Below are 23,459 nucleotides of genomic sequence, written 5' to 3'. Positions count from 1 at the left end.
TGCATGTAGTATTCATACTGGAGGGGTGTTTAAACCTTGATGCTGACTACTTCCAACTCACCCTGAAACTCTTAAGATAGAATCTTCTCTCTGCTGATGGTCTCTACCTGAAGGCTGCCTTTCTCCCTCAACACGTTTCTGGAAGAGATGCTGGATGTGTTTATTTAATGGTATTGGTGTAGGGGAAATGGAGTTGTTTGTGCTGTGGATCTAGCTGTTAGGGGACTAGATGTGTGGGCATGGCTGAGGCCCTCAGTTGAAAAGGCTTCTATTTGACCATGTCGAAGAATTTTGCAGCACAGAAGGAGGTCATTTGGCCCATTATGCCTGTGCCAGGCACGTCAACATCGTAGATTTAATCTGGGAACCACCCTACTTTCAGAATCCAGACAATGTGTGAACTCAACTTCACTCTTGTCTGCTATGACCCATTATTACCAAACACTATTAACTGTCAGTCTCTGGGGCTGGCTAATATCCTTGTGTTGCAAGAAAAAAGAACCACAAAATATACCAAGAGACCCTGTTAATGAGCGCATCTCAAAGCTGAATGAGAGCAGCCTTACAGTTCGGGAAGGGTTACATGAATCATCAGCACTGTGTTTGAAAAATCTATCTTAGCACTTTTAAAATTGGTACTGCTGTGTAACATGTTGAAGCTTTATTAACCAGAGCAAGCGCAGCCTGGATCTGAGAGTGTATCCTGCCCATTGCTAAGTGCATTCTAAGTGAATTGTTAGCCAGATTTTACATTGAATTTGCTATGTCAAAGCTTTCAAATTGAATACATTGGTAATTAATATGTGTGAGATTTAGGTGCTATTTATGACAATGATATAATTGGCTGCAACAATACAAAAGCTTGCTTCGCTGCAGATGCTGGAAACCTGAAGTAAAAATAGGAAATATCAAAGTACTCAGGTCAGGCAGCATCTGTGGAGAGAGAAAAAACAGAGCTAACATTTCAGGTCAATGACCTTTCATCAGAATGCACATAATTGTCTATTTTTCTCTATATCTTCTTAAAAATATATATATTTGTAAGGTTTACCCTGCCCCCCCCAGCCCCGCAGAATGGCTGAGTTCAGTTCAGTGTGTGCTTAGTCTGCTTATCCCAGCCAAGATGGCTTCAGGGAAGAATGACAAGCCTCAGAGGCCCTCGGTTAGAGAGGGAATGTTGACCAATGTTCCTGCTCCCCATTGTCATTAAGTGGCCCTTGTCGTCAGATGAATACCCAGGCAGCCTTGGCTGTGAGCTTGCTGCAATTGGCTGATCTGATACTTGCTTGCACATAAAGAATGGCTACTGAGTGGAGATACAGGGGGCCCATGGAAAAGGATTCTTTACTGTCGTAAAGCAGGATGGAATGAGAGGGTGGTGGTGAAACTGGTGGGAAAAATTACTGGCAGTTTTTGATCATGAATTACAAAACAGCATGTCAGAAAAGGGGTAGTTTGAAACAGCATATTGCAATATTTTCACAGGAATATACATAGAAGGGGAATTTTGGTCAGGAATTTCCTAGAGTGATCTAATGCCAAAATTACCAGTTTGAGCCAGTCTTGCTGAAGGAAACTTACTCTACTGCAGATGCTGGAAACCTGAACTTAAATTTCTGGCAGAGCTCATTTGCCTTCACTAGAACAGAAGGACAGGCAGAAAATGAGGGCAACTTCAGCATTCTCCATTGAGCTGATAGCAAGTGGGTTGCTGGCTGCTGCCATGGTACCTCACTCTGAGCCTCTTACCTCTACTACTCTATTTCCTCTTTTGTTGTGCGGAACAGGATTTTGTATTCCGAATGCTTAACCCTTAGGGAGGTGTGGGCGGGCGGGGAGAAGGGTGCCAGATAAATCTTGCGTGCCCTGAAACCAACAACACTTTGATTAAGCCATCATTGGCTGTCCCTCTATTCAAGGATGACACCTCCTCAGAGTCGCGAGCTTCTGCCATGGTCTTCATGTGACAGGCCGGTTCTGGACCTGCAGATGGGGCAGGATGTCCCACGAGATGGTCGGATCCGGAGTACAGGATTTGAACCTTTTTCTTGCCTCCTCTGCCTCATCATTAAGGTGTTTGAACTCAAAGCATGACGCAACTTGATGGACAAGTTGTCACTATTTTGAACAATTGGTAGAAAGCTCCTCTCAGTCATTAATGTCAATGCTGCCAGGCTTCAAGGCGAGCTTCAGAGTGTCCTTGAAGCAATTTCTTTATCCTCCCCGAAATGTTGGCCATTGGAGAGTTGGTAAAACGGGACCTCGTGGGGGAGATGCCTTTCAGTCATCTGGGCATGGTGTCCAGTCCATAGTCGTTGATTTTTCAGGACTTTTGCCTGAGTGTTTGTGGCTTCAAGAAGGATACCGTGTCTTTGACCCACTGAATCTGGAGGATGTGGCAGAGGAATTGCTGATGGGATTTCTCTAAATCCCATGCACTGTTATGTGTCGCTGATGCACAGCCCAGGTCTCATGCAGTACAGGAGTTTGACTTTGATTAAGTATGGTGTTGATGTCAATAAGAAACATTCTAAAAGAATCCCAAAGAAAATTACTATCAAACTTCACAAATTTCAGTCACACTGACTTAGGTGACTTTGGGATGTACTGTGCCTGAATCTTTGGGCACAGCGCTAAGGCAGTGCATTGCTGGTGTAAATACAAGAAACTTGAGTGAGTAGTTATTTTGCATGGGAGGCAAAAAAAATAAATGGCAGATTTTGGATGTGTCTTGTAAACACAAACAATTAAGGAAATCCTTGAATTTTGATAGTTCAGTGTAAAACCAGCATGAATCAGTTGCAAAATTTGCAAATTTGCCCCATGGAAAAAATCATGGCAAGTTCACTTTTGCACCATAATTCCACCACAGGGTTCCAGGAAATTGTAGGCCGTTATATGGAGAGGCGCTAGTCTGTAGAACAGTGCACAGATGAGGAAACGGAGACCTATCTGGAGGGAAGGGAAGTAATCTGCCTTTTAATTGCTTGTTCTGTTCAAACACTCATCTGCTGGTAAACTACTCCAGTGTGACCTCTGGCAGCCAGCCAAGCCCGCCTGTGTAAATGCTGAGGGGAGGTCGGGTTTCAGGAAACTCTGATAGTTCTCATTCCTAATGAAAAGTGAATTTGTTGTGCAGATTGCTTGCTAACATTCCATTCCGATTAGAGACACACTACCTCAGTGTGGATTGGGTTACAGAGTGGGTGTGTGTATACGTGTATTTCTTATGCTCAGTCGCTTTAACACAGATATACACAACACTGATACAAGTATCGACAGAGACTAGAGGGCTAAAGGTAGCTACTCAAACTGGCAGATGGCGTGAAGTCATGTTCCACAAGAATGGGTAGTGGAACCGCTATGGTTCACTGTTTATATAAACAATGTGGACTCTGGAATCAGAATTACAATATCAAAATTTTCCAATGTCACCAAACTGGGGAATGTAGTTAATACTGAGGACAACTAGACAAAATTGCAGAACCGGCATATCAATGGCAATATTTCAAAATAGAGAAGCGTGAGATTTTGGTGGGGAGAAATAGGGAGTCCACAGAAAATAGGTCTAAACACAAGGGAGTCTTGGGATATCGATACATAACTCACTAAAAGTAGCCATGTGGATTAGCAAAGCCAGAAGAAAGTTCAAGCAAAGCACTGTGGCTCATTTGAAGTGGGATAAAATTGAAAAGCAGAGAAGTTATGTTATACTTGCATAAGTTCTGGTCTCCATGTTGCAAAAAGGACCTAGAAGCACCAGAGAAACTGCAAACATTATTTAAGAGAATAATACTAGAACTGTGGTTTTTTTTATCTCTATCAATAAAGATTGAACAGATTGACACTGTTTCTCTAGAAAAGCAAAGACTGAGGGGTGACCTGATAGAGGACTTTAAAATTATAACAGGATTTCATAGGGCAAGTGTGGAGATAATGTTTCCATTCGTTTGCTGTCCAAAACTAAAAGCCATAAATCTAAGATAACCTTCAATAAATCAAAAAAGGAATTCAGGACAAACCTCTTCGTCCTGAGAGTGCGGAGTATGTGGAACCCACTACCACTTGGTAGGGTTGAGGTGAATAGCATAGATGCATTTAAGGGGAAGCTAGATAAGTGCATGACGGTGAAAGGAATGGATGGATATGAGGTGAAATGAAGTAAATAGTGTGGGAGGAGGCTCACGTGGAGCATAATTACTGCTATGCTGAAAGGCCTGTTTGTTTGTTGTGCATTCTGTGTAGGCAGCACACTGACTCGCAATTGTTGGAACATCTGCGACCTGTGCTGTTGTGTTAAATGAAGTGAAGCATACTGGGGGCTCGTGCTGAATGGCAGTGCTGACTACAAAGTGTGTGGGCCAGCAGGGTTATTATGTGAGGCCATCGTACCACATCTAGTCTGTTTGAGAGTGTGGAGAGGGCTCTTCAAAGAAAGGCCCAGGGTGAGCTCATGCAGATCATTGTTCCAGCTGGAATAATATTGCTGGAGACCAGGGAGAAATTCCTTTCACATAAAAATGTGCATTCAGAATGCCTCATAACTTACCAAATACCCATTAAGCCACGCAGTGTTACACATGTCTTGCACTGTGGGGAAATTTGGGCATGCACTTTTAAATCAGTCTTTACAGTGAAGCCAGTGTCAGGTTAACTCTGAAGAATTCATATGGACTCAAAAGGTTATCTCTGTTTCTTTCTCCACAGATGCTGCCAGACCTGCTGAGTTTTGCCAGCACGTCCTGTTTTTATTTGAGGTTAACTCTGCCTCAAGATAATTGATGTCATTGATTTCTGAGGAATCAAAATCAATACATCCATGCCATTGGACATTTCTTATGATCTCTGAATGTTCCCCAGCCTCCTAACCTTCGTTGCTCTGACCGGTTGTGCATTCATTCACAGGCGTTTGCTGTAACATGATTTTTTCCCAACTCTTAAATCCTGTGCCATTTGACAATGTATTAAGAGTTGGCCACGTACTCTGTTCTACCTGTTCTTTCAGCAGTGCAATGCTGTCTCCTGCATGCCTGTGGTTGACACTGGAATTTTCTGTTGTCATGCACTCGGTGCCAGCACTCCTGAAGAGCAATAGATGGGTGTAGCTTGCAGAAGACCCAATGTTCTGATGAAGTGATCCCTCTAAAATGCAGTGGAAAGGGGGAAAACCTAATGACAGGAGGTTTATTACATCATATGCGATCGGCCTATCGTGCCTGTGCCAGCTCTTTTGAAACATAGAAACTAGGAGCAGGAGTAGGCCATTCGGCCCTTCGAGCCTGCTCCGCCATTCATTATGATCATGGCTGATCATCCAACTCAATAGCCTGCTTTCTCCCCAGATCCTTTGATCCCTTTCGCCCCAGGAGCTGTATCTATACAAAGAGTGATCTAATTAGTGTCTCTCTCCTGCTCTTTCCCCCATAGCCCTGGACTTTTTTCCTCTAAGTACATATCCAATTCTCTTTTGTAAGTTATGGTTGAATCTTCTTCCAACACTGCAATCTAGGTCATCATAACTCGCTGTGTTTAAAAAACAAATCCTCATTTCCACTCTGGCTTTTTGGTGAATTATCTTCGATCTGTATCCTCCGGTGATCTTCCTGCCAAAAGAAACAACTGTACTTTATCTACCCAACCAAACTCTCTGATAATTTCAAGCACCTCTATTCAATCTTTCCTTATTATTCTTCTAACTGTTCTTCAGTCTAGTGTCCTTAGTTCAAAACCACTGTCACAAGTGAACCAGCTATTTTTGTCATGATGTGTTCTTGTGTTTGTCTCATTCCCATCAGTGTTGGATATGTTGATGTGTTTTTTGTTGCCAAGTAATAACTGATTAAAGGTCGATTTATGCCCTGCTGTGTGCTGGAGGAAAGAGGGAGAGTGTCAGATCCACCCCCTCCCCCAGGGGTACAATAACTGTCTGTTGGGTTGGATTCTGAGTTTGTAAGAGCACTGATTTCCCTAGGTTAATTCATCTGGATCCAATCCAGATCAACAGCCAATTTAATAATGTAATTGACCATAAATGGTACCAATTAATTAAAGTCTACCCTGAAGAAGTGCAGATGTTGAAGAGAAAATTCCCAGAATCAAAGGAACAACTTGAAATCCCAGCTGTGACTGACCATCACAGACAGATCAGAGGACTGCTTCCTCCAGTGTTGGCAGCAAAGAGCATGAAGGTTGCCTGCAGATTCATTTTTGCCTACTGGGTGTTGCCTATAACCTGCTGAGGATTAAACAGATAAGGTTAGGTCAATTTAGGGAGCAGGGAGTGAAAAAATTGGATTTATCTCCACTTCCTCCTAATATTGTTCCCCGTTCTCACTCCCCCCCCCCCCCTCAACAAAAGACAACAACAGCACCGTGAATTTATATAGCTTTTACGTGAGAAAAAGCCCAGGAACCAGATGAGACAAGTTTTGACACTGAGCCAAGGAAGGAGATACTAGGAGCAGTGACCAAAAGCATGGCCAGTGGCATGTTTTAAGAGGTGGGGGGGGAACCATAAGAGGAGAGAAAGTTGGAGCTGTTTAGGAAGCGAAGTGCAGAGTTTGGGGCCAGCCAAGGCACTTTGACAATGTTGGGGTAAAGGTTCTAGGGGAGGCACAAGGGGCCAGAGTCAGGGGAAGGGAGATTTGTTGAAAGGTTTTTGGGCTGGAGGAGGTTACAAAGATAGGAAGAGATGAGATCATGAAGAGACTTGCATCAGACCCTTGGGATTAGGAAACTCTGGTTGCCAGCAGTCTGTTTCTGAAGGTCTAAGTGGGCAGGAGCAATTCAATGGCACATGCTCCCTCCATTCTATATGGTGCAGAAGTGCTCCCAGGCCTTTTCTGTATGTTACGGGTCCTTCCGTACTTTCTGTGTGAGATAAAAAGAACAACCAAAGCAAGGATAGAAAACCTTGCTATTTATCGATAATAAGTTTGATCTGGTCTAGGCGGTCAACCATTTGAGTGGTACTTAGAGGCGCAAAATTTGAGATTCTGCAAACATGATGCAAACAATTTGGAACAGGATAGAAAATATCAAAAGCCCAACATCCTGCTGATTCAGCAACATTTTCTCCACCATTGACTAAATTTAAGCATTTTTTTTGTACAAAGCACAAAAACCTCTCAAAAGCTACAAGTGCAGCTCAGACAGAGCACCAGGTGAGTGTATATTTGGGGAGGGGAGGAGAGAACTCCTGAGTGACACTGGCTTGGACAGGGATGTCTCGACTGAGGTCTTTTGGACTGTATGTAAAGGGAGTTAGAAATTGGAAAGTGTCCTGTGTGAAAGAAAAGCCTGAAGTACAGCTGTTACCAGGTATGGTCTTCCCCCTGCAGGCCAGTTAGAAGTATTGTGGCTGCTGGCTGAGACATTGGCATTTCCTGTTGGCGTCCTTCAGGTCTACAGTGTCTTTTACAAGATGTTCTTGGTCTGGCCTGGCATGGTAATTACAACTGTAATATAAATCATCTCTTGAGCAAAGCAGAATATACTGCAAATCCATTACCTATTAACATGGAGCAACACTGCACACCCCCCCCAAACACTGCATTCACCCAAGGATCAGATTCCAGAACTATCAGAAAACTGTGAAATCTGAAAATCTTTAATATCCATGTTGTTCATAATATAAAGAAGCTGACAATGAGTGGAGAAGCTGCCACCTGATGTTGGGATTCACATAGTGTTTGTAATGACATAGGCACATAGTCCCGAATGGCCTTGTCTATATGATTCTATAAGCTCCGGAGTACGTTGTACTGAGTTCTGGAATACTGGCACTCCAGGTACACAATGTGTTTGATTAGCTTATCTATATCCTGTTCTGCAGGAGCCGGGTAACTAACACTAAAAGATATTTTGGACATTGTTTGATTAAGCTGGGCAGTTGCCATGTTACAAGTGCTTGCTTGGAATAAATTGGATATGACTTTGCTGTTTTGAGGGCTGGCACCATTTGTGTTCTGTTTAATGTCATTCCAGCTGACCCTGTACAGTTAGGTTAGGACGGCTTGAATTCTGTGTATTTTTCATTTAGAAATAGAAATTTGGCTTGGTCTCTTTTGAGGATGTAAAGAGTTTGACAAAGAGGCTGCACGGAACAGAGGCTTTGATGTGCTTGGGTCAGCCCGGTGCTTTGTTTGTTTACCCAGACTGGCAGCGAGCCCACCCTTTCCCTCAGGATGTTGTCAATCGTTTTTTGGGTTCACTGGGATGATTTTCGACTTGTGTTTGATAAATGGGGACAATGAGCTGTGTAACCACGTTCTGCTGTGACAAGTCGCCGGAGTTGAGGCCTCCAATTCATCCCATTGTTCGTACCGCCTATTTCTCTGCTAAAGTCAGCATTAACACAGGGATCAGTATTGACTGTGCTGGCAAACAGGGCCATAGAGAGGCCCTTAAAAGCTGCAGAAAGGAACAAGACTAAGTCCCTGGGTATCTGGGAGGGGAGAAGAGGAGAGTTAATAGTAGTTTGCCTGCACATAAGGTAGTAAAACATCCTAAGGCACCTAAACTTCTAATAGGACTGGAATGGGAAGCCTCATTAAGATGGGAGTTGCACTGCAGCCTCTCTCCTGACCCTTGCTGACCTGTACCTACATTGATAGCTTGAATGTTTAATGAAGGTTAAGCTTTAATGTATCAGTTTCCTCTCTTAGGATCTTGGAGCAAGGGGACAAGTTTACCAGATCCCTTTTGTTCTATTTTTTTAAAAGAAATGTAATTTGAGTACAGGCTAAGTGTTTTTTCGACCCCTGTGTGTTGCTTGAAAAATTCAAAGTGGTGCAGAAATGGACTGAAATTATTCAACTCCCTGGTTCATCTTAATTTTGATCACAGCAGAATGAACCCAGATTACAAGCCACATGCCCACAAATCTGAGCTTCCTGCAGGACACATCCTGTTAGTAAATCCTCTAATTCCCTGAAGACTTGGCTTACTTAAGAACATGGTGCAGTAGACAGCTTGGGGTAGGTTTTTAATTAAACCAAAGGTTATATGGTGCTTAGAGTTACTGAATATTTCATTTTCATTTTTAAGGAGAAAAGACACAATAAGATAAGATATAGAATGAATAGCCTACGAGACAACCCAATCCCCTACTTTATAAAACTCATGAACAGTATGTAAATGATTGAGAATTTAATGAACTCTACCTGACAACATATGATCTATGGACTTTAATACAAACTGCAGAATGCAGTCGACCTTTCACTTTTATTAAGGGGATTGCATTTTGCAACCATTGTAATTATTTGTATGCTGAAATGTTCATAATTGTACAATCCTTTTGTTATTTTATACTTCATTTTTATTTTAATGATTGTCTATAACAATGTTATGAATTATAATTACTTGTATTTGTATTATCAGCATAATTTGGCACATGCTGCCATGATGATTTTTCAATAAAGCAATTTTCTAAACCGATGACCTAATTTGCCCTCTCTCTCACTCCTCTCTGTTTACCAGGTGTCCTGGTGGTGAATGTGACTTGGCGAAACAAGACTTATGTTGGAACTCTTTTGGACTGCACAAGGCATGACTGGGCACCACCAAGGTGAGCAGAGGGATAAAGCTGTGGGGTTAAAGGAGATATGTAGTGGAAGGATTTTTTTAATATTAGTTCATGAGATGTAGGCATTGCTGGATGGACCAGCACTTATTGCCCGTACCTAATTGCCCTTGAGAAGCTGGTGGTGAGCCACCGCCTTGAATCACTGCAGTCCACGTGTTGTAGGAGGACCCACAGTGCTGTTAGTAAGGGAGTTTGATTTTGACCCAGCGACAGTGAAGGAACACCGATATAGTTCCAAGTCAGGATGGTCTGTGGCTTTGAGGGGAACTTGAAGGTGTTCCCATACATCTGCTGCCCTTGTCCTTCAGAGTGGTAGATGCCGTGGAATATCAGAATAGTAAATACATGGGTGACACTTTGCACCCCAGTGTACACAGCAGGGGTCAGTTATGTTATTCTGTGCCATTACACACCTGGTCTAAATCACAGAAAAGATGTGGTGAGGAAAATGATTTCAGCGTAGAGATCTAGAAGGAACCTGTGGTCTTCGCAGCATACCATCTGACTGTTCCTTTAACCGTCGCAGTGTTTGCCTCCATTTTGCTGAGGTCCATACTACAGTGTGAGTGAACATTTTGTATTGGCAACTTTGCTTATTTTCAGTCTCTTCTGTGCTCCCATCATCACCCAATAGATCAGTATTTTCACACCTATTACACTGCCCCTGATCAATTCCAAAAGGTTTTCTCTGCTTACTTTTTTGAGTTATCCAGTAATCTGCACTAAGCAACATAAATATTATAAAGTCAAAACTAGTGCCAACATTTTTGAATTATCAGATTCTTGAAATAAGAAACTTTGTATTAAGAGGACTAGACTTTATAGTCAATAAGCACCTTGGGGATTGGAGTTACCATTTCCCACGTTGCTCAAACTGAGCTTGAAAAAAGTGAATTCTAAAAGATGTTGTCTCTTTCAATACCTACTTTTAATCCTTAATTCTGTTTTGAGTTTGTGTACTTTTTTTTATTCGTTCATGGGATGTGGGCATCGCTGGCTAGGCCAGCATTTATTGCTCATCCCTAGTTGCCCTTGGGAAGGGGGTGGTGAGCTGCCTTCTTGAACCGCTGCAGTCCATATGGTGTAGGTACACCCACAGTGCTGTTAGGGAGGGAGTTCCAGGATTTTGACCCAGCGACAGTGAAGAAACGGCGATATGTTTCCAAGTCAGGATGGTGAGTAGCTTGGAGGACAACATCCAGGTGGTGATGTTCACATCTGTCTGCTGGGTTTGGAAGGTGCTGTCTAAGGAGACTTGGTGAATTCCTGCAGTGCATCTAGTAGATGGTACACACTGCTGCCACTGTGCGTCAGTGGTGGAGGAAGTGAATGTTTGTGGATGGGGTGCCAATCAAGCAGGCTGCTTTGACCTGGATGGTGTCCAGCTTCTTTAGTGATGTTAGAGCTGCACTCATCCAGGCAAGTGGAGAGTATTCCATCACACTCCTGACTTGTGCCTTGTAGATAGTGGACAGGCTTTGGAGAGTCAGGAGGTGAGTTACTCACTGCAGGATTCCTAGCCTCTGACCTGCTCTTGGAGCCACAGTATTTCTATGGCTAGTCCAGTTCCTGGTCAATGGTAACCCCTAGGATGTCCATAGTGGGGGATTCAGCATTGGTAATGCCATTGAATGTCAAGGGGCAATAGTTATTGCCTGACACTTGTGTGGCGTGAATGTTACTTGCCACTTGTCAGGTTTTCATCGTGTCCAGGTTTTGCTGCATTTGCTTCAGTATCTGAGGAGTCACGAATGGTGCTGAACATTGTGCAATCATCAGCGAACATCCCCACTTCTGACCTTATGATGGAAGGAAGGTCATTGATGAAGCAGCTGAAGATGGTTGGGCCTAGGACACCACCCTGAGGAACACCTGCAGTGATGTCCTGGAGCTGAGGTGATTGACCTCCAACAACCACAACCATTTTCCATTGTGCTAGGTATGATTCCAACCAGCAGAGAGTTTCCCCCCTGATTCCCACTGACCCCAATTTTGCTAGGGCTTCTTGATGCTATACTTGATGCAATACTGCTTTGATGTCAAGGGCAGTCACTCTCACCTCACCTCTGGAGTTCAGCTGTTTTGTCCCTGTTTGAACCAAGGCTGTCACAAGGTCAGGAGCTATAATGAGGCGGGACCCAAACTGAGCGTCAGTGAGCAGGTTATTGCTAAGCAAGTGCCGCTTGATAGCACTGTTGATGACCCCTTCCATCACTTTACTGATGAAAGAGTCAGATGGGGTGATAAGTCGCATTGGACTTGTCCTGCTTTTTGTGGTACAAGACATTCCTGGGTAATTTTCTACATTGCCGGGTATATGCCAGTATTGTACTGGAACAGCTTAGTCTCACATATTAACTTGCAAATGATCTTAACATTGAAGAGTTTTTAGTTGGTACAAGGACAGAGCACCAATACCCCTCAGCAAAGAGTGATTGGACATGAGCTGGCACCTGTACTTGTTTATTCCAAGTGTTCCTAATCTCACCTGGTTCACTGTGGGACAGCATCATGCCTGATGTTCCCCTGCAGCAACTGAAGATGATCAGCTGGTGAAAGGTCATGAGTCAGTCCTGCCTACTTAGTGGGTGTATCAGAACCGTATTGGAAGGTGTGGAAAGAGGTGACTTGGCCACAGTTAGTACATTGGAGATCAGGAATCACCGTCAATGAAAAAGGAAGAGTTTTTAGGAAATTAAATGCATCTGTTTCTCGCTTGATCTCACAGTGCCCCGGCCTGACACAAGCCTCACTGCGACAGGCAGGCCATTAGAAGTATCCAAAAACCAGTGGTAACTTCTTCTCTGATAAGTTTTTGTTTGTTTTCCTTGAGACAGCCTGTGAATCTTCACTTATTGTTTCAGGAAGCCATGGCTGAGATTGCTAACTTACCAATGGAAATGGCTACTGCAATCCACACTCTATCTGCATTCACTGCAATGCTAAGTGTAGTCCCTTCCACTGTGTTTCATGTACTGAGTATCTTGGAATCTGTTGTGAAAGCTTTAATATCCTTGTTTTCTCATGTACAGATTGGGTGTCATAGTTCGCACAGGTACTGGATCTCTTTTATTATTCATGAACTCAGGTCCTAACATTATTTAAATGAGAAACCAGAGAGCACTCTCTTTTGTTCTGCTCACTCCACTTTTATCTACCTTCTCCAGGTTTTGCGAATCGCCTACGAGTGACCTCGAGATGAGAGGAAACAATCGAGGGAGGGGAAAGCGAGCACGCCCAAACACAAATACTCCAGTGATTGAGGCCAGCACGGTGCCAGACAGCAAAGTTGTCAACAAGACCCGGGCATGTGCAAGCAGCAAAGGGCGTCGCGGCAGCCAGAACTCCTCCGACAGACGCACCCCAACAAATACAGTTGAAGACATCAAGGCAAGTCCTTCAGCGGGAAGCAAACGGAAAAATAAACCTGCCCCAGATTTGGATTTGACCTCGAGCTCCGAGGATTCAAAAGGAGGGAAAAGGATGCGCTCGAACTCGCGCGGAACAGCGACTCCGACTCCGGTCATGGGGCTGAAAGCTGAGCCTCCGGCGCCTGAGCATAACTGCCCATCCCCTGTTCTCATCGACTGTCCACACCCTAACTGCAACAAGAAATACAAGCACATTAATGGCCTCCGGTACCACCAGGCCCACGCGCATACAGACAGCGATGGTAAACTTGAGGGGGACATTGACAGCGAGGAGAAGAACTCTGATGGCGAGGACTGTGCCCAGCACCCGTTGCTGAGCCAGGATTCCAGCAGCTGCAATGGCTCCTCCAGCTCTCACACATTCTGTCAGGCAAAGGGCTCCATGTCCCCTGCTCGCTCGGTCACACCAAAAGGGAGGAGGGAAGGCAGCATGGAGGCGCATAGCCCTTCCCCTGCTGTCAAGCTCAGTACTGGTAAGGGCTCCAGTAAAAAGAAAGCCACTCCAGAGGCTGATGCTGAGCCAGGTGGGATGTATAATATTGACTGCTCAGAAGAAGGGCCCCCTGTTGCCAGCCCAAGTGATGATACAGGCAACGATGGAGATGATTCAAGTGAAAAGAAATCGGCCTTGGAAAAGGATAAAGCCAAGAAATCGAGCAGCTCGAAATCAGAAAAGCTTCCTCTCAAAACCAAATCAGCCAGGCCCATTGTCCCTGCCATGCCAGCGCAGATATACAGTTTCCCCACTGCTGCTTTTACTGCTTCTGGCCCAGGGCCTGCACCAAGCCTTGCCACCACTGTGGTCCAAGCAATGTCCAAGAGCCCTCCACTCAAAGCCATTCAACCCAAGCCAACTGTCATGGGCGAGCCGTCTACAGTGAACCCAGCCCTCACCCCATTAAAAGAGAAGAAGAAAAAGGAGAAGAAGAGGAAGGATGCCAAGGAGGCAGCGAGCCCCAAGCCACTGGGGAAAGGAGGTAAACCCGAGGATGGTAAAAGCCCTTTCCGAGATTCTGCTGCAGATCCTGCACCCAAAGGCGAGGGCCTCTTAAATGGTTCTTCAGAATCGCATGAGAGTCGCTTGGCAAGTATCAAAGCTGAAGCGGACAAAATCTACAGCTTTACCGACAACGCACCGAGCCCATCCATAGGCACAGCCAGCAGGCTAGAAGGCACTGGCTTGGTCACGCCTATAATACCCTTGCATGTGGTGACACAGAACGGGGCTGACAGCTCCTCGGTCAAAACCAATAGTCCAGCATATTCTGATATCTCTGATGCTGGAGAAGATGGAGAGGGGAAGGGAGAAGGGGCTAAAGTCAAAACATCATCTCCGGACCAAATGGCTAAGGAAAGTGCCAAGAAAGCATTATTTTCCTCTTCCTCCTCCTCCTCCTCCTCCTCATCCTCTTCTTCAAGAACTCAGCCACCTTTAAATAAGGAAACTCATTCTCCTTACTATCAGGGCTATGATGCCTACTACTCTCCGAACTACGCCCACTCGAGCCCCGGAGGTACCAGTAGTGGTTCAGGGGCAGTCAGTCATTCAGTCAAAATCAAGAAGGAGATAGATGAGGAGGGTGTGGAGGTGAGGGTAAAAGTTGAAAGTGCAGACGAGAAAAAGATTGAAATGGGCAGCTCAGGCCACCATCCTTCGGTGATCCAACAAAGGCCTCAAATGTACATGCAACCTCTCTATTATGGTCAGTATGCATATATGCCCCAGTATGGGTACAGTGAGCAAGGGTACCACAGTCACGTGATGAGTACAAATCCAGCGTACAGGCAGCAATATGAGAAACTGTGTGAGGAACAACATAAGCAGAGACAAGAGCAGAACCGTGGGAAACACACCAATGACGCTGACAAGAAGCAAGAACATGGCATTAAAGAGCGAGAAAGGGAAGAGTGGAAACAGAAATCTCCTGTCTCAGCCACACTGTCAAAAGCCCCCAGCTTGACAGACCTCGCAAAACCAGTGGCCAACAAGCCCAAGGACTCAACGGACTCCATGAAATATGCCATAATGGCAAAAGCAGATGATCCCTCCAAGCTGCAATCCCAGCAAGCTGAGGGACTAAAAATGAAATTGACTGAGGGGAGCCACCTTGGGAGAGACTTGTGTGAGGCAAAGCCAGGTCTGGAGTCGAGCAAACACTCGGGAATGGATCCAACGCTGTGGTACAGACAGGTAAGAACCAAAACTCATACCTGATGCATTACGGTTTGTCTTGCAGTAACAAGAATACTAATTCAGCTTGTTACAACCCCTGTGAGGGAACTGTAAACCCCCAAAAGTAAATTTACCAAATGACACCCTCCCCAAGGAAGGAATTACCAACAAGATTTCACTTTTTGTAACTTACTTTAACACTAATTCAAATCAACATAAATTAAGCATGAATTAGCAGTAAAACGATATTTCAAATTAAAAGGTAAATATCTCTTAAGCGGTTGATACAACAAAGGTATATCTTACAAAACCACAAACACACACACACACTGCAGACATGTGTAACCATGTGAAGTTCCAAAGTTCTCTAACTAAACCCCTTGATACGTAGGATCTCTCACTTTTCCACTCAATCAGTTTGGTCCTTGAGTTGCGTTCATCGCAGCCATATTCTTCTGAGACAATTGTTACTTGAATGGCACACTCTTGCAGAATCTCCTTAGCTAAGTTCACAGCAGTCTTGAAGGCACAGGTTCTCCAGAGACTCCTTTAGCTGACGGCTTTTTTGTATCTTCTCTCCTGTTGGCACTGATTCCAGGTCAAGAACTGACAGGCCACTTGGACCAATATTTCTTATTCTCCAAGAGAATTGCAATTGATTCCTTTACAATTGATTGCTTTACAATTGAGGCAAACTCTTAAAAGTCCTTTTTAAACATTGCTAAAAACAATTACAGATTCCCTAGACATTTTAAAGAAATTGCAAATTTTACTTACAGGTTAATGATCAGCACAAGCTGTATGTTGAGCTAACCTGACCACAGCACAGTGGCAACACTATGCTTGATTGAAGCCCAGGCATTTGTGATTCTGGCCTAAACAGCACAGTTTTAATACACAAACTAAACTGATACATAAGTAAAGAGCTTGAATTCATAAAGTGCCTGTTAGATCTTCAGCATGTTCCAAAATGCTTGATGGCCAGTAAATTACATTTTGAAATACATTGGTTATCAGGTTTGCCTTTAAGATAACAATTTACATGCAGCAAAGTCCCAAATTAAACTTACAGGATAAATGACCACATAATCTGCCTTTTGTTGGTATTGACTGGAAGATGCGTGTTGGCCAGTACATAGAGAGAACTTTCCTGCTTTTTTAGAAAAGTGCCAAGGCTTTCCTTTATATCCACCTGAACAAACAGATGAGGCCTCGTTTTAATGTCTTGATCGAAAGGCAGCTCCTCCGACAGTGCAGCATTTCCTTAACAGTGCACTGGAGTGTTAAGTCATGGAGTGAGGCTTAAATCCACAACCTTCTGAGTCAACAACAATGGCAGCATATATTTATATAGCGCCTTTAGCAATGAAACGTCCCAGGAGCATTATAAAACAAAGTATGACACCAAGCCACATAAGGTGATATTAGACCAAAAGCTTGGTCAAAGAACTAGGCTTTAAGGAGTGTCTTAAAGGAGAAAAGCAAGGTAGAGGGTCTGAGAGGTGTAAGGAAATAATTCCAGAGCCTGGGGCTTAGGTTACTGAAGGCATGGCCATCACTGGTGGAACAGCTATAACTGTGGATGCACAAAAGGCCAGAATTAAGAGTGCTGATATCTTGAAGGGTTGAGAAGATTACAGAGATAAGGAAGAGCAAAGCCATGGAAGGATTTCAAAACAAGGATGAGAATTTTAAAATCAAGACATTGCTTGACCGGAAGCCAACGTAGGTCAGCGAACACCACGGTGATAGGAAAAAGGGACCTGCTTTGAGTTAAGATAGGGGCAGCAGAGTTTTGGATGGTCTCAATTTTACAGAGGGTAACGTGGGAGACGAGCCAGGAGTACAGTGGAATTGTTGAGTCCAGGGGTAACAAAGGCATGAATGGGAGTTTCAACAGCAGATGAGCCGAGACCGGGGAGAAGTTGGGCAACGTTATGGAGGAGCGAATAGATGGTCTTAGTGATGGCATGAATATGGGGTCAAAAGCTCATCTCAGCACCAAACTGGACACCAAGCTTGTGAACAGACTGGATGGATTTGGTGGCTAGGGTACGGAATTTTAACTGAAAACAATGGCTTCAGGCTTCCCATCTTTAATAGGAGAAAATTTTCTGCTCAACCAGAACTGAATGTCGGATGAGCAGTCTGAAAATTGTACAACAGTGGAGGAGTTGAGAGAGGTGGTGTTGGTGAGGTTGAGCTGGTGTCATTGGTGTACGTGTGAAAACTAATGTGGTGTCTTTGGACAGTGTCACCAAAGGGCAGCGGGTAGGAATGGAGGGGGCCGGGGGAAGCCCAAGGATAGATCCTTGGACGCCAGAGGTAATGGTGTTGGAACAGGAAGAGAGTCCATTGCAAGTGACTATAGATAAGAATGGAACCTGGTGGGAACAGCCCCACCTAGTTGGACAGTAATGTAGAGGCATTGGAAGAGGATGGTGTGGTCAACCGTGTCAAATGCTGCAGATGCCAAGAAGGACAAGGAGGGAAATTTACTTTTATCACAGTCACACAGGATGTCATTTGTTGACTCTCAACCTGGCCTCCAGGCCACTGATTTTACCTTAGTCCCAGGGATGAGTCCTCTTGCTGCTCCTCTTCTGGCTCCTGTCCCAGGCTCCATCTAGTGGCAGAAGTTGGTTGGAACAGATAGCCCTGGGAGTTCAGCTGCTGCTGGCACTGACTAACTTCTGCCACTAGATGGAGCCTAGTCAACCTAAAAGTACTGTACTGGAGGTGAGTGCACTTGTTTTTATTTTATTGTATATTGTATTGCTTTTATATTTAGTGATGTATTTTATTTTGCAAGTTGTTCCAGCCAAAAATGCGCAGTATTGCAAATGCATGATACAATATGTTAACTTTTGCATTGGTTTTTCTGGGTGAGAAATGTCTGAAGGAACCAAATTCTGGCTTTAATATTGACTCCTATGGGAACCTAGGATTCACTTAAAGTTGTTTCATTTAAAGTCGCAATTGTCAAGAACACAGCCACAACTTTAAGTGAGGACTTGCTGTATTTTGAAAATTTGAGACCGCCTTTTTGCAATTCAGGGTGGTCTGTTTTAAAGACAACCTGTGTGTGATCTGAAAATCAAATTAACATTTTGAGAAGTTTATTTGAAAAAGTTACGTTCCTCTCAAATTATGTTCTGTACAACGTCAGTTTCTGGGGACCGTGTGAGTGACTGTGGAGGCTAAAAAGCTGAATGACAGAGTTTCAAATTGTGCTTGGAAAATTCAGTGACTTTGAATGCTTTTTTAAAAAAAAGACTTTCCCATTAAAATAACTCCAATTGATAGATCAAGACTCGAGCCCTTGAAACCATTAAGATTCCACAAAATGTCATTGGTCTTTGTTGAGTCAGGTGATCCTGTCTTGGCAGTGATATTGAGGGTCCTTGATGAATTTCATTGTCCTTGAGCTAGACTGTGTCACAATCAATCAGAGTTGGCAGGCACAGATGGCTTTGAGCTCAGTTATCTGATAGTAGCACTCAATGTACAGAACACATGAGTCTCTGGCTACATTAGGGGAGAGAGCAAAGGAATCAGAGAAAATGCCAGGGGATTGATTAAGAGAATAAGCACCTGAAGGGGAGTTGGTGGAGTAGCAGTATTGTTACTGGACTGGTAATCAAGAGACCCAGGGTAATGCTCTGGGGGTCCGAGTTCAAACCCCACCACAGCAGATGGTGAAATTTAAATTCAACAAAAAACTGGAATTAAAGGTCTGACGATGACCATGAAACCATTGTTGTTTGACATAAAAACCCATCTGGTTCAATAATGGGGGAAGGGAAGGAAATCTGCTGCCCTTACTTGGTCTGGCCTACATGTGACTCTTAAAACCTGTGTTAAAAGTGTTAAATGTGGTTGACTCTTAAAATGCCCTCTGATTGGCAATGAATGCTGGCCAGTGGTGCCCACGTTCCATGGATGAATAAACAAAAATGGCAGCAAAGGGCAGGCGGATGGGCTAGCAGCATGGTCTTGATGGGCTGAATGGCCGCCTTCTCTGCTATAACCATCCAATGATTCAAGGGAGAAATTCGCATTATCTATGAATAAAATTATTGAAATAATTATAGAAATATGAGAGAATATTCTCCAAAGGAACTACACAAAGTGCAGCTGTAGACTGTTTCTATTTTTTCAGCATGAACTTTAGCCATAAAGTGTGGCATTTTTCACCAAGAGCTCAACAGTTTTCATTCAGTTAAGCAGACTCACTACCACTGGTTTTACAAAATTGAAAACTAATACAAAATAAAAATGTTTCATCAAAGGTAGCATTAGGCAACATCTCCAGATTTTCAGTGTTGTTGTAGCAATTCCACCCCCCCCCCCCCCCCCCCCCCCCCCCCCCCCGCCTCAAGTTTCCAAGGGAAGTATGTGCCACAGACTGGTAAGTACCAAGTGATCTCTCTCTTCCCATATTAAGGATGGTGCCGTTATAGTATTACTTTAGCTAGCGTCTTGATATCCCTCCATTAGGAATCAGGGTTGCAATATCAAAGGGCACTCTCATATGGTCATCCACGTTAGCACTTGGGTTAAAGAGCTTGTACGAGATTTAAATGTGAATTAGTGCGAAGAGGATTTCTCTAGTGGCATTGCTCTCATAGGCTGCCATGCGCTACAATTCTCCTGATGATCCCATTCTGCAACTAAAGCAGCATCAGGATCAGTTTACATGGGGAGTTCATGTTATATAACAGATTTTTAGTGATAAATATGACCAAAAATCGTATCGAGATGTGCACACTTGCACAGTAGTTTCTAAATGTAGATTTTTTTTTATCTGAATTGAGCCTTTTTGGAATTCAAACCTATTGTCACTGCTAATTGCTTAATTAGCTCAGATGTGATAGCAATAGAGGAGTAAATAGGGCAAGGACCAGAAACCAGCCAGCCCTCCCCTTCTTGATGCCAGTGACTTCAGACTAATTTGGTGAGTTGTATGGAGGCCGAGACCCGTGAGGACTGGATTGAGCGAGGCTGTGATGCTTCTCTAGATCACTCGCTGATGTTCATGGTCCAGGCTAATGCATGAAAATCACCTGCTGAGGCGAGATAGTCCCAGGAATATTGACTGGCATTGTTGAGCTATGTTCAGGAGAGAGAGGCAGAAAACTGGGACAACAGGAATATTTGCTCTTTGGAGTGCAAAGGGAGGTTTTCATCCAATGTTTTTAATGTAAGCTGCCAGGAGTATTGTCATTCCACAAGTAACTTATATATTGTCCTATCCTAGTCTATTTTGTCTGCAATATGGAACAGCTCTGAGTTTATCACCCTTCTATTGTGTGGGGGAGAAAAACTCAAAAACGATATCATCTCTAAGTGGCTTTGGAATTCATGGCTTTTCAGACAGTTGCTGTGTCAAGTCCCAGTTTTAGGTTAGACGGAAGCTGCAAGACTCCCAGTCCCAGCCAATCACACGAGACACACGGGTGCTTTGTCTGCATTTTATAGTGAGCTGTGCCATTTGCATCTCTGCCCGTTTTAATTTGCATTGGCAAAGTGTTGCTTATGCTTTAGTGAAGCCAAAGACCATCTGTTTTTGTCTGCCAAGCTTGGTGAGAGGAAGCACATGGTGTTGGATTATAACGCGGCTTCCTGCTCTCAATAATAAAGGTTGCTGATTGGCTGAAATGTTTGTTTAGAATCAAAGGGACAAACTGCCACATACAACAGGCTGCGACTGAGAGATCTGGCAAGAATCTTAATCTGCTGTGACAGAGAAGCTGACTTTTTCTACATAAGTACTTTAATGGTTGTCAAGTTAATTGGGAAATACAGTTGAGGTTAGATCACCTTTCCTGAACAGCAGCAGCTCTGGCATTGATGCAGGTCCCGGGAGTTGCTCTTGAAACATCTAGATGAAAGGGGTATATTTTGCCTGATGTATTCAGGATTGTTGGTAAAACCTCTAGGGGAAGGTCTGTTTGCAGTGAGTGCTTGTTTCCATCGTAGACAAGACCTGAAGCTTTGTCCATGTGAAGCCGGAACAGAGCCAGATCTCTTAATGGGCTTTGCCATTTCCTAGAGGGGTGGCTGTGTGTTTTTTGCCCTTTCCTCAAACCCCCTGCTTCTTCAGAGGAGCAGAATAGTTTGGAGGGATATTTCTGCTAACTCACAGATGGCCTCAAGCCTGGACTGAGACAAAATATATATCGCAATAAAGCAAAATGAGGAGCTTTTTCTCTCTGCAGTGATGGCTCTATTGTTGAGCAGGAGAGAGCCCACCAGATGCTGTAGGTCAGGCGCCAATGGTCTCACCATTAGTTTCCATATAACACAAAACGGAATAGATTCACCCTGTGGCTCTGTTAACAGAGAGGAGAACTTTGGACCCTCCCTTTGTCTCATTTTTAAGTCCACTGCCGGTGTAAAATAGAGTTAACTATAGGAAGATATCTGTGGGTATTTACCTGATGTCAATTAGGTGGCAGTGAGGAAACTATAATTGGTCCCAGTGTTCCTGCGCTAGAGGAGAGGAAGTTTCCTACTCCAGATTACTATCCTTAATTCCAGTTTGCAGGTATCTATGGCATCAATTCAGCTGAGAAATCCCCACAAACAGACAGTCTGGAGATGTTCCTGCTAAAGTGTGCACCTGGAAAATGACTGACATCTGTACCTCAACATGAATTTTTTTTGGGTGGGAGTTGAAGAGAAAAGTATGTCCACATTGACAAGGGAGGACGCCATCCATTGCCATTTATCCCAGAACTTCCAATACTCTTGGGAAAATTAGCTGAAACCGGCTGGTATCAGGATGGATATTTCTGTCTTACAATTAAGTCACAGAAGTAAACCCTTCTCCATGAGGTCTGAAATTTGACATCCATGCAGTCATTTAACTTTTAACTTAATTTACTGCTTTCCTGTCAGCCAAAGACTCCGCCCTGGATCACTGCCCCTCTAGGATGGTCTTTCTTCATCGTGTCCACCATGGACTGGACTTGAGACCTTGCTCAGAGTTCCTTCCACAAATAGAATTGGAATTCCCTCTTGACGCATATTGTGATTCCTTTTTCATTGTCCTGCATTCTGGAAAGTATGCAGAGCACAATGAGTGGACATAAGGAAGGCACATTGCTCTTAGATGCACCATGGAAGTACAGTGGATCCCTATGTGAGAGACCCAAAGTCATTGCGTGTTGAGCATAGTGAAATAGCTGATGGGATGTTTCAAAGTTACTCCAGGTCCACAGAGTTTAATCTGCTAAGAAAAGTATTGAATCATTGCTTTAAGTGAATGGCCACTACAGTTTAAACCAGTCTCCAAATTGAATATCTGAAGCATATTTTCACATTAAGTGCTCTGTATGTTGTGGAATGCTTTACCACAAATGATTGTTGAAAATTAGACCAAAACAGTTAAATGGAACTGGTTAAGTATTTGGAAATGGGATTAGAGTTGACAGCACATGCACAATAGGCTTAAAAATCCTCTTTTATGGTGCAATATTATTGATTCTCTAAGAGTGTGGAGTAAACTTGAGCAATTATTGGGCACTGTTGGTTGGATTTAGTCTTCAATGTAGATCTACTGTTTAGCAAGCCCATATTGCCCTTTGCAGCCTGATCTAGTCCTAAAGTGCTTTACAGCCAGTGAAGTACTTGAGAAGTGTAGTCACTGACACTGTTGTAACATAGGAAATATGAGGCAGCAGCAAGGTCTCACAAACAGCCATGTGATGACAACCAGATAATCTGTTTTAGTGATGCTTGTTGAGAATTTAATATTGGCCAGGAGGACACCATGGCCTTCTTGAAAACAGTGGATCTTTTACGTCTACCTGAGAGGGCAGGCAGAGCCTTGTTTTCACGTTTCTTCCAAAAGACACCACTCCCAATGAGGCAGCACTCCCTCAGTACTGCACTAGAGTGTTGACCTAAAGTATGGGCTCAAGTCTCTGTTGTTGAACTTGAACCTACAACCTCCTGATAGAAGTGAAAGTGCTACCACTGAGCCACAATCAGATACAGCTCATTACACCTTGTGCCGAGACATGGGAATGACTGTGTTTCCTCAACTTCCTCTAAATGAGATTGACAATTTTTCTCATTTTGATGACGGGAGTTGGGAGTAGGGGGGAAAAAAGCAGAAATCAGATTTCAGACCCCTGGTGGGAGTACACTGTCCAACCAACTGACCTGTTTACTGTGCTCACCGCTGCATTCTCCCCACATGTTCGTCGTGTGGGGACTGTTGTGCCTTTTCCTGACTGGCTGGCCCTCAGGCTTGCTCACT

At 43.8% G+C, this 23,459-nt stretch overlaps 1 protein-coding gene across 5 annotated transcripts in view; it reads left to right on the top strand.

Annotated features, from left to right (window-relative positions):
* Positions 1-23,459, top strand: part of LOC121272004 (zinc finger protein 609-like) — a 194,825-nt gene that overhangs the window by 154,324 nt on the left and 17,042 nt on the right. For all 5 annotated transcript variants that reach the window (XM_041178351.1, XM_041178353.1, XM_041178350.1 and 2 more), the window contains exons 4-5: positions 9,481-9,568; positions 12,754-15,208. In XM_041178351.1, the coding sequence (XP_041034285.1) occupies positions 9,481-9,568; positions 12,754-15,208 (2,543 nt within the window). The remainder of the gene's footprint in view (positions 1-9,480; positions 9,569-12,753; positions 15,209-23,459) is intronic.

The sequence above is a fragment of the Carcharodon carcharias genome, chromosome 32 (genome assembly GCF_017639515.1).
Source record: "Carcharodon carcharias isolate sCarCar2 chromosome 32, sCarCar2.pri, whole genome shotgun sequence".
NCBI lineage: Eukaryota > Metazoa > Chordata > Chondrichthyes > Lamniformes > Lamnidae > Carcharodon > Carcharodon carcharias.
The sequence above is the reverse complement of the archived record's forward strand: the minus strand, read 5'-3'. Positions and strand labels throughout refer to the sequence as shown.